The sequence below is a fragment of the Cupressus sempervirens genome, chromosome 5, assembly GCF_028749045.1.
Source record: "Cupressus sempervirens isolate cs-2001-9-10 chromosome 5, ASM2874904v1, whole genome shotgun sequence".
NCBI classification, from domain to species: domain Eukaryota; kingdom Viridiplantae; phylum Streptophyta; class Pinopsida; order Cupressales; family Cupressaceae; genus Cupressus; species Cupressus sempervirens.
Window position 1 is genome coordinate 918,232,576 of NC_143122.1, and position 12,529 is coordinate 918,245,104.

The 12,529-nt window shown below is 34.0% G+C and overlaps 1 protein-coding gene across 1 annotated transcript; it reads left to right on the forward strand.

Moving 5' to 3' along the window:
• Nucleotides 1-367: 367 nt before the first annotated feature.
• Nucleotides 368-11,734, forward strand: LOC149558911 (L-type lectin-domain containing receptor kinase IX.1-like). The gene is made up of 3 exons (XM_089831109.1): nucleotides 368-603; nucleotides 10,318-10,705; nucleotides 10,805-11,734. Exons 1-3 carry the CDS (start codon nucleotides 368-370, stop codon nucleotides 11,732-11,734), a joined length of 1,554 nt encoding a protein of 517 aa, XP_089687235.1.
• Nucleotides 11,735-12,529: the final 795 nt, after the last annotated feature.

Here is a 12,529-nt window from a genome sequence, read left to right on the forward strand (position 1 = left end):
AACATCTAAATATGTCTTCACACTGTCAGCAATAAACTGTTATTTGATGACGACCTGACTGAACCTGACGTTTGGAATTATGGACTCGCAGGACGCGTGTTTAGTGTTTGGAAATATCGAAGCGTTCAAACCAAAAATACAGTGTGGTTAATGAGGGAATGGGAAGCATAAATGTTAAGCATTGCTGGTCAAGTCCACATTGAATTCCAATAAAGGACGTAGTATAACTATTCAACTACCTGTCATATTTTTTCAAAATGTTAGATTGTTTACAACAAAATGTGCTCCCATTGTAGAAGCCTCTCGGCTTAATTAATGACTCTTAGAGAAAACAAACTGATGAGGCATTAAAATAATATATGAAAAAATGGATGTTTATGATATTCGGCATTTGTGGACCATGCCTATTTGCCTCAAAAAAGACTGTACTCGTGGAAGTTCACAACAAGAACCTCAGATAGTTTCAACCTGTTTGATGTTTTTCGTTCGTAATGGCCAAAGGAATTCCACGACAAATTCCATAGCGGATGACATCGAAAATATTTCTCTTGCACGCTCTTCATATCTCAACCAAGACCTTGATGGAACTTGCGTGTCATCGAGGTTTCATCATCACTAACAATTTCCTAGGTCTTATTGGTAAAAAAACAATAATGAAATTTAACGGAACACGGAGAGGCTTATGTGTTCATTGGTATGTCAAAATGTAATCACCCGACCGACTACATTAAGAAATGCTCAACTTCTATGTGTTTTCTAGGGAATGCCGAATCATAAAATCAGTAAGTAAAATAGAGACAACATACTAACGAGGAATTTAACGTTTTATAAAAATGACTCGACTTATATGCTAACCACCATCTTCTGTACCATGTCTGTCTGCCTTCAAAAAGACTAAAATTTAATATCAAACAAGAAGCCCATGAATTTCAACATTAGTTTTCTACTTTATTGGAATATCCACGGGGATTTCCACTAAGAATGCCATATCGCTTGATATCGAAAACACTTTCCCATCTAGTGTCCCAAGATTACAGTTTGGCAAGATGAGTGGAATATTAGTTGGGAGGGTTTAAAGATATTTAGTCAAATGTTGCAAAGTGAGCAATATCGGTTGAAATTTTATATTATATCATATAAGGATGAGGTGCTCAGTATTATATGTGTATCATATGTGTTTTAAATGTTAAAAGAGTAAACAAGATTAGCATTAAAATATCAAGAGCACCATATTGGTCTAGAGGATTTTCTCTTCCATGCAAGATATCCAAATACAAATAACAAAGAGTGATTGTCACTGTATCACACCTTTTAAGCTATATGACAAATTCTAGATGATGCACACCACATTGGATGGTTAATGTTAAACTCCATGAGGTTCCAACTAGGTAGTGAATCCTCCATCGGTCGTTGCATATACCTATGCACTTAATCAACTCTTCTAATACATTCATCCTTAAACTATTATTACAAATCTAAAATCTTTCTCTAGCTCACAAATATGATATAGTGCAATACATTTGAAAAGATGAGAAATTTTTTAATGGAGAAATCACAATATATATAAACTTGCCTGCCACCAAAAAAAAATACCCTATACATCACCGAACCTGTAGACACTTAGACAAACAATAACTAAAAAAAGAGTTTAAATAAATGGAAAACTACAACATCATGTAGCAGTTATCCTGATGGTTGAATAATTTTGGAGTGGCATGAAAGAAATAGCCACCACAAATAGAATAACAAAATCTTCATTTTTCAAATTTAAATAACAAAAACCAATGACTTAAGAATTCTAATCATAGAAAGACCAATGCAATCACCTCTCCTTTATCATAAAATCTAAAGACTGCACTACGAAATGGGGGAAATCATACCAGAGTTAAGCTCTAATACAGTAGATATCCTTAACAAACCTAATATTTGTACAACTTAACACACAATATCAATGTGGAAGTGGGAGAAAACCTTGCACAAATTTATCTACAAAATTGTATTTCAAGAATCTGTCAAAAACTCACAAATTTGATGACAAGAGAAATTTACAGATAACTTTTGATAGTGAGCCCCAAAGGAAAAACAAATATCAAATCAATTTTCACTTTTGTTTGCAGGGAACTTAAAAACCATCGTAGACTCTAGAATAGATCCAAAAGGTCTACAACAATTCACGAGAAATTTAGGAACAATTTGGAACCATAAATGGAAAGGCATTCACCCACGACAGTTGTAACTATAGTATTAAATGTCATATATAAAAAGTATTAATTAATCTTACATTGTCCTTGCATTTCAGTTGTCTATTTTATCGTTCCTGTCCACTCTAGCCTGGGCAATTAAAAAAAATTACAATGTGTTAATAATTTTAAACTGCCATTTGTTCATTGGTTGGAATAGTTTTCTTTTAAAATTCTTAATAGATAAAATATAAAACCCCTAGAAAAATGCATACGGACTAATGAGAAAATAAGAATAATTAATAAAAATGAAATTAAAAATATGTATGCACTACATACTATAGGATAAATTTTATTGATGTGTGATATTTCTATCAAGATTTAACTGTGTAGTTTTTTAGTCAAACTTATTGACCCATGTTTCATGAGTAGTGATTCAACATGAATCCATCCCTCATTAGAATAAATAGAATTCTTGGTTTCTGAAATTAATAACTCTGCATATTGTAGGAAAAACTCTTCTACTATCTTTTTGATTGAGGTTTTTGGTGTTTCACTTTCAATATTTCTTAGTATCCTATTTGGTAACCATGCCACTTTCTTATAGTTTTTCAAACCCATTGAGCTAAATAAAAAATAAATAAAAATCGATGTAAATTCTCTCAACTCATTAGATTTTTTCTATTTTTGCATGGCTCTAGTAATGATTTACTCTACTAAGAAATCCCTATATATCTTACGCCAAAACTTGCAATCCATCAAGTAGTCTCTTGAAGTGTAAATAAATGCTCATATGATGATAATTTTTTTGAAAACAATGCAATATATTTTGTCACTCATTTTAGCATTTGACAAAATATATACATTCTTAGGTCTTTGCATGGATTTCGATTTGGAATTGCTTAAGATTTGTTTTATACTTATTTTTTTCCTAGTATACAACATCAAAATATTTACAAACATGGCAAATTTTGAGTCTATTATAATTCTATTTTGTGCATTTTGTCAATAAATATTTTCCAACATCAACCGTCTATCAAAATTTTTTGCATGCATGTTGACATTTTCTCAACTCACTCAATGAGTACATTTTTATTTGTAGATTCATAATTTCTCACATTTTGGGGCGCTATTCTTACAATGGTAAGTGATAAAAGTAGCATTGGGGACCTTAAATTACAAATGGAACAACAAACAAACTAAAAAATAGGTTTCCTCTTGTCTTATATTGCCTCAAAATAAAATAAAAAATAGATTTTCATTTGTCATTAAATGTTTAATTTTTTTTAAATTGTTTATTCGTAAATTATTTCTAATTATTGATAATTTTTGTAATTTGGATAAATAAATGTAGATAATTTTAATAATCCTTATAGGACTTAGATTAGTCTGGTTTAAATTAAATATTTATGTCCTAAGCTAAATTAGTAAAGATATAATAATTGAGCTTGTATGTTTGACAAAGATATAACTCTATTATTGGCATGGGCTTTTGAGTGTTGTAGTTGGTAGACATCAATGGAGTTTTCCTTGTCTCAACTGATACGTTTTATGAAATCATTGCATATAGAGCATGACACTGGAACTATTATACTGCTACATCCTAAGCTAAATGAGTAAAGATATAATAATTTAGTCTAATACATTCAAAGTAAAGGTGTAGGTAGGAGCTTGTATGTTTGACAAAGATATAACTCTGCTATTAGCATGGGCTTCTGAGTGTTGTAGGTGGTAGACATCAATGGAGCTATCCTTTTATTAATTGATATGTTTTATGAAATCATTGCATATAGAGCATGACATTCTTGGAACTATTATACTATTTCCAGCCTATGAATATGTTTTTGCAACTATTCTTGATTTCCTCTTCATGCCCTCTTGACTCCACATGTCATATACAGGCTTGTTTCTCTTCACAAGAGTGCACATATACTTACAAGTCAAGCATGTTAAATACAACTATTGTCTGAGACTGTAAAGCTTAACACATAGAAAATAATATTTATTTGCAATATGTGTAATTCTAGTTTCTATGATATTACAATTTCCATCAGAGGTCCTACTGATTCCATTTGTCCTTCTTCATTAATACAACTAAATTGGTATGCCCCTAAGCTTCCATTAACATTTGTAAGAACCGTGCGATCTTGAACAACACTATAGCCATGATTGTTGTCAAGTCTTCCCTCATTTTACATATTATCACAAGTACCTACAAGTAAAATTTTATCCAATTTAAAGTTCAATTCTGTATGCATTATCTTCAATTCCATTCCTAGACTTCTTAAGATGTCCCTATGATGCACCTACATCATGAACTTCATGAATCATTTCTACATTTGATTTTTTTCCATGCTTAATGTCCAATTTTTGTTATAATTTTAATCATTGTGCTAAGATGGGACCTCCAATTTTGTAAAAAAGTAGGCTCCATCAGATCAACAAAAGCTTTTAAAGTAATAGCATAGAAGACACTAAAGAAAAGAAATGAATTCTTACAAGTAAAAGGATCCTAGCAACCTATTCAAAGGAGAAGAAAATACATGTCAATTAAATTACAAGAACTTAATCATTGATAATGAGGACAATTTTTCCATAGAAAGTCAAATTATGATATTGCTAAGAGGGTTTTACAATATAATCATTTGTTAATAAAGAAGGCAAATTTTAAATTCTAGAAAAACTGAGAAAGATTTAAGTTAGAGGCCTTTCCTTATAGATGATCATATTATGATTTATGATGAATCCATAAAGGCTAGATTTCTTTTCTTCTCTTAATATATATCGATAGAGAAATCTAGAAACCCCTTGGATCCATGTATTTGGGGTCCCATTATAGGAAAAAATAGGACATAGAATAGTAGCGCATATGGTTGCTCCATATGCTAGAAAAACCATGCTCTTTCGTAGGAAACTCATGTCCAAAGGTTTCAAAAGAATGTGTAAACCATTTAATGTTCTTTTACATAAAAAAAATCATTTTATGGTCCTAAAACAACTTAATAGGTCATTTCTGATATGTACTTGTTCTTCTTGCTTATTTGTATGACAATTAAACACAGTAGGCTGATTGTATGTTATCATTGGCTGGCCCATCTTGTCCATAGTTAGAGAAGCTTATTTCTAAGAAAGATTTGGAGAATGAGCATAGAATGATTGGATCAATGTATTGCCCAAAAAAGCATGACACAAGAGATTTCAACAGAGAATACCTAGACCAACACATTGTCCACAAAGTTATGACACAAGAAAGTTCAATGGAAGACTTTCTAAAAGAAATGGAATCAAACACTCATTTCCAAAATAGCAAGCTTGGATTAGGAATTAAATTAAGATCCAAAAATTCATATTTTCTAAACTTGGAGTACAAATACATTGAAAAAAAATATAGCATGATAGCCTTGGTATGCTTAGAATAACCTATATAGTCAACTAAGAGAAACTGGAAAAATTGACTTTAACAGTTAAACCATCTAAAATAAATTCTTATTGTTTTGTAACTATATATAATTATTGATGACTACTTCTTTTGCAAATTTTTGGTTTTATTGAATCAAGCTATGGCAATTACTTCCTTGAATTTCATGCTCTTTTAAGTTTTAGCTAGTATGATGGCATTGTTTATTAGGATATCCAAGTTTAAAGCTTGTATGCAGACAAATTTTGCAGTAGCATGTTTGCACCATTTGTTGGAAGGTCAACTACTAAATTTTAAAAGCCTTACCTCTACATACTAGATAAACATCTGTATGCTGGACAATAGTCTGCCTTGGTTAGTTAAGTATGGTGAGCTTGTATTTTACTGTAGATTTTAGCATTTGATCAACAAAACATTTATGCATTTTACTTATATCACATTCACATTTTGTGTCATAATCATTATTGAAAGCATGAATACCATATTGTTCAAGCCAATGGTAAGACAAACTCTTGACACAAAGTTTGGTCATTACTTGACTTGGCTTTAATATGTTGAGGGGAAGCACATGGTACAGGTGGTTGCAAGAAGAACCTCTTATAGAATTATCACATGAATAAAGTATGAGACAAATCTCAAACCACATTGTATGGTTCTTTGACCTTTCCTCTTATTTTCATAACTAGTGGTTGGTCAAGAAAAAAAGGGGAAATTTGGTTTAATGTTTAAATACTAATTGTTGCCAACTAGACTTTACAAGGTCTAAGTAAACTTTGTATAGATCATTTAGGGAGGACCTTGACTTGCCATCATTTCTTATGCAAATAAGTTTAAATTTTCTTTCCACTTAATTTTTTTTTAGAATATAGGAAAAACCAATGAGTCCTTAATCTTCCAACATTTCTTTCAGTGAGTCTATTCTTTTCTCATATATTTCTATTTAAATAGAATAATTCAATTTTCACCATGGAGCTTCTCATTACATGGGAGACCATCATTCCTTAAGGAGAGATGTGATAAATATTCCTCATGGCATTCCCAATCAAAGAGAAATAGCACTAACCCAAGCTTATTCTGATCTATCTAGAAAAAATATTGTCTAAGTATCACAATCCTTCCATCACACCCCATTAACCCTGTCAACCAACTTTCAAAGTTATGTCAAGCCTTAGTGCCCAAGAATGTCTCCTCTTCTAGCTCAATAATCTATGCCCAATTTTAACTTAAATAGCTCAATGCTCTCTTGGAGCTATTAGGAATTTGGTAGATTCATGGTAGTGACCTCTCCAATGAAAAGATTTCCATATGCTAGGGCCATAAAATATCTTCTCAAGACTACTGCTCACCCAAACACTATATTTGTTTAGGTATAAAGTTTAAACTGTGTGAATGCTTTTAGTCATGAATCACTATCTCTATCTCAAGTGGGTATATACATTATTGAGACTTGCCTTAAATTATGCAAGCCGGTGATCCCTACAATGACCATAAATGTCTGTAGAGGCTAGGGAATATGGATGCTATTAGAACTACATATAAAATTGATAGGCAGGATCCTAGCTTAGATGTTGCTAGTGAAACAACTGTAGTTTCATCCCTAGTGTTCTGCAGCATGAACCTTTCCTATTCCAAGAGGCTCATTTGTGCTTCCATCATGGTAAATTTCTAGTAGCTTCATGAATGCAAGCTATATTATATTATATTTTTTTTGTTGAGGAGCTCATCAACCTTCCTATTCTAGATGTTTTTATTTCACTGAAAAGCATAGATGATCTTATAGTAACTCGCTTAAGTCTACAATCTCTCCATTCTATTGCTCTTCTTATGAGTTAGAGGTAAAAGTAAATAAATATGGTATGTTTTTAGATTATACTACAACAAAATATTAGTTGAATTGATTTTCTTGGGTGATCTCTTAGGATGAACTATTGTGGAGCTGGGTGGATCTATAAAGTAATAAAAAGTGTAAACTATTTGATTTACATTGAAGAAAATGGCTAGAGTTTCCGAGCTCATGAGTTAGACAATATACATGGGTGGTTCAATAAACATGTTGGAATCAGAGTGATTTTATTAAGGTACACAAACTTGAAGTTGTGGGTGTTAATATATTTCAAGTTTTCATTATGGATTTTTTTTTTTCTATATTATTTAAACTAAAGCTATCTAAGTAGATTCTTTACTACAAATTGTTTTCATGGATTGACTACAATTGGGTATACATTATTTTGTGTAGGAATTCCTTAATGGGAAAGTGCAGTCTCTTTATGACCACAATTATCACATGCTAATAACTATATATATCTACTATGCCTGGAACATCAACTTCTAGAACTAAATAAACACTAGGTTGGATAAAAATTACTTTATCCGACTGAATGGATTCTACTGTTGTGATAAAAATCAAAAAACCTAAAACTAGTGTTTATAGCTTGTCAAAACTATTCAGATGCATCCTCCTTCGAATAGTAATGACAATGCTTGACTTAAACCAACAAGTATTCGGTATAAATTGCTTTTACTTTGAAGGCCTTGTGCATCCGGTGAGATTTTATGCAACTCGCAACAAAAAAATTATATTATAATTGCTATTTTCTTCCTACACCCTTACTGCACCCTTCTTCGCTATTTTCTTCCTCTTCACATCTCCCTATCATTGCCCCACAACCACACTTCTCTTTCTTGTTCACAATAGGCTACCTAATTTCCAATGCACTCGCCTATTTTATTACACTCAATTTGGCTTGTTTTTAAGTTCTTTAAAAATTTCTTCCATCATCTTCCCTATGAAAATTCAACTTCTACTTGATGTGTATTTTTGTGTTTAGAATTTGAGTTTAATGGTCTTCTTGGACAACAATGTAAAATTGATTCAATAAATTAGTTACTTTTAAAGGCTTTCAGTCTTGGCATATGTGGTGATGAAAAATACTTGTCATGCCTGTGTTTACTTCCACATTAGGTGTACGTGTGTACGAGGTCAATTGTAGCTAAAATCTTTCTCTATTGTTGTATGTGCATACCCATTTCCAAAGCCTCAAGTCAGCACATGTAGAGAACATACTTGTAAAGGTTTTTTAATTAGAGTTTAGTTTTTTAAAAACTATCAAAAGCTTTAGCCTTTTAAGAAACATTTGAAACCATGTATTAAAGTTTACAATTAAAACAAGTTTAAGTTCCATCTAATTTGTTTCAACATCTATGTGATGAGCATGCAATCTTGAGTGCAAGATGTAAAGCTACCAAAGCCTATCACCATCTATCCACATGCAAGTCTCAAGTCATCATCAATGTTCCTACTCATTGAATCAGTCTGCCTTGCTCCCTTCTTGTATCTCTTATTTGTAAAACCTTAGACTATTATTTTTCCTTATTTTAGAAGGTGCTAGCTCAATGGATGAGCCCTTGCATTACAAGCAAGGGATGGTGGTTCAAATCCATCATGCCTTAACATGAATTAATTAATTACTATTTTCAAGAAGGAAATAAGCGAGATTAAAGACGTTTCTATAAAGAAAAAATTAAAATCATCTCTAAGACACAATAATAGTGTTGTTCCTTATTGTCTTTCTAAGATAATAGTCTAAGACACTCACTTAAAAACAATACTTAAGATAATACACAACTTTTTTTAGTCTCCATTTACAACAATTTACTCAAAAATTATCTCCAATATTATCTTAAAACCCCCCTTCATGTTGTAGTGATCACCCAATGTCCTAATCCTTAAAAAAAAGATTCATCTTCCATTTTGATCAAAAGAGAGGGACCTCAGCTCCTTTTAAGTGCTTTTGTTTTCTAGGAAATTCCGGATCATAATATTAGAGAAAACAAACTCACGATGTTATACGGAAAATTGAACGTTTATGATATCCGGCATTTTGTGGGCCATGCCTATTCGCCTTGAAAAGACTAAACTTGCGGAACGTTGTAAAAAGAACCGCCGATAATTTCAACGTATTCGATGTGTTTCTTTAGTAATGCCCAAAGGCATTCCACAACAAATTCCGTAGCGGATGACATCGAAATTATTTCTCCTGCAAGCTCTTCATGATATGTCAACGTCAACGAAGACCTCGATGCGTTTCGTCGAAGTTTCATCGTGACTAGCAATTTCCCAGGAGAGGCTTATCTGTTCGTTGTTAGGCCAAAATGGAATCACCCGACCACCTGCAAGAAATTCTTAACTTCTATGTGTTTTCTAGGAAATGCCGAATCATAAAATTAGTTAGTTATCTAAAGAGAACAAACTAACGAGGCATTTAACATTTTGTAGAAACAACTCCACTTATATGCTATCCACCGTCTTGTGCACCATGCCCGCCTGCCTTCATAAAGCCTATGTGTTCGTTCCTATCTCGAAATGGAATTGGCTGAACAATTGCAATAGCCTTCTTCCTATGAAAGGCACTACAAAATATAATTGCTAACAAATTACCCTCAGAGACCCTCTAAATCACATATGAGGATGGCTAAATTCACTCACCCTACACGGGCCTTCCTTTTCTTAACTTGTGTTGCTCTTTTCCTATTATCATCACATGCAGGAAACGTTACTTTTAGCTTCCCTCCTCTAACAGGTATAGAAAGGAAAAATGATGCCACATATCAAGAGAGTAATCAAGGAGCCCTGCAGCTTACACGAAATTAAGCATCAGGGAACCTTAAGAACAGTTCTGGCTGGGCGTATTATACTGACCGTATTCCGTTATGGAATAGGTCTACTGGGGCTCTGGCCAAATTTTCAACTTACTTTCAATTCAATATTGATCTGAACAACGAAATATACGATAATCATGGAGATGGACTTGCGCTCTTCATGGCACCATTCGAGCTGGAACCACCAGAGGACGCTTATGGTGGATTTCTTGGCTTGTTTAATGAGGAAAGCTTTAAACAATCATCTTATCAGATGGCTGCTATGGAGTTTGATACATACAACAACGATTGCGATCCTGATGACAATCATGTTGAGATCGATGTCAATAGCATTTTCTCGAAGTTCATTTTTCCGCTCAATACATCCAATCTATTTAATCGCTCTACACACCAAAATCTCACAAACGCGACATGGGATGCCTGGGTCGATTATGACGGTATAGAAAAGGTTCTGCACTTCTTTCTTTGGTATAATTCTTCTAAACCCAAAATCCCTCTATTTAACCACACAATAGATCTGAACAACTGTCTATGAGAGTACATCAAGATTGGCTTCTCGGCTGCCATTGGAGAGTACACAGAGATGCACACCGTAAAAGTTTGGAATTTTACTTCTCAATATTCGTGGGAAGTCGGACCTCCTGGTGAATTACTTAGAAATGGCAATGCAAACAGATTTTCTGTGAAAGTTTATTTGATATGCGTGTTCTTCGTTGTTGTGGTCCTATGTGGCTTCATAGTTGTTCGCTGGTGGCAGTATTTCAGAAAAAGGGGAAGAGAAGGTAAGGCTAGCGAAGAGAGAGATCCAGAGCTGGACGAATGCTATTCTCATGGCTCCCGAAGCTTTTCCTATGTCGAGCTCAGTGCCACGACAGGAAATTTCTGTGAGAAAGAAAAGCTTGGACAAGGCGGCTTCGCCAGCATTTACAAAGGAATCCTGCCCGGCACCGGGGATGCGCTGGCTGTGAAAAGAATAGCTCAAGGATCGAGACAAGGAAGAAAGGAGGATGTCTCCGAAGTTCAAACAATCAGCAGGTTGAGACACCGTGATCTTGTGCGGCTTTTAGGATGGTGCCACGAAAAGGGAGAGTTACTTCTGGTCTACGAGTACTTGCCAAATGGGAGTCTGGATAAACACATTTTTGGGGAAGAGGAGGATACGCTGGATTGGAGCCGAAGATATAGTATCACCTGTGACATTGCCTCTGCTCTTGTTTATCTCCACGAAGATTGGGACCAGCGTGTCGTTCATCGAGACATGAAGGCAAGCAACGTAATGTTGGATTCTGATTTCAATGCCAAGTTGGGTGATTTTGTTTTGGCGAGACTGATGGAACGTGACCAGGAGGCTTCCCATACGACCATGGTGGCGGGCACGCGGGGGTATGTTGCTCCAGAGTGCTACATAATAGGGAAAACCAGTCCAGAAGCTGAAGTGTACAGCTTTGGGGTGGTTACACTAGAAATTGCTTGCTGAAGGCGGCCGATTGATCACAGCCTTGAAGAACACAATTGTTTCTCTTTTCTTGTCAAAATCTATTGCATACTGGACCTTCTGATGTACGGACCACTTTCATTCGTAGATAGCAATCCTGACAAATATAACACATCTGTGGCATTTTCAAGCTATCCAGTTGTTGTCAAAACTGCATTTGGGATCTATAGAAATTATCTTTAAGAAATACAGTTGGGTTTTGTATATTTTCTCTGTTGCCTTGTCCACCTAAATTTATCCTATTTTTGCTTGTAGGATGAGGTGTTTCTGGATCAGGAACACGCTCTGTTGTTCTTGAATTTTCATTCTGGTGACTCATTTCCACAAATACAGGTAATGCTTGATTGTACCTCTCACTTGATTCAAAATCAACTTCATGTCTCCCTTGTGTTTCAAAATGAGATACTTCATCGGATGTTCGTTCACGAGTAATTCTATCCCTATTTTGTAATTCCAATTCTTGTATTAGCAATCCTACCCTTCTTCTAGCATAATTTAGTCGTTGGACTTCATTTTTCCTTCTTCTTTCTTCTTCTCTTTCAGCTTGTGTCATTTGTTCTTGTCATCATCTACGATACTCTCTCTAGCATGCTCTTTGTTGCTCCATTTGGTATTGTCTTCTTTCTTCATCCGATTGGAAATTCATACTTGATTTATTCATCTATATGAAATAAATTTGTAACCAAACATTGAAAAAATAGTAGATTTAGTAAATTATTTTTTATAAAATTGGTTTAAAATATCACATTAATTTAGTGGCATTGCACTTTAGATAAG

Coding starts and splice junctions, on each gene's coding strand:
- LOC149558911 (XM_089831109.1), top strand. CDS start 368: ATGGATGTTTATGATATTCGGCATTTGTGGACCATGCCTATTTGCCTC. Junction 604..10,317: donor GGAACTTGCGTGTCATCGAG/GTTTCATCATCA, acceptor GTTATGGAATAG/GTCTACTGGGGCTCTGGCCA. Junction 10,706..10,804: donor ATTATGACGGTATAGAAAAG/GTTCTGCACTTC, acceptor GAGTACATCAAG/ATTGGCTTCTCGGCTGCCAT.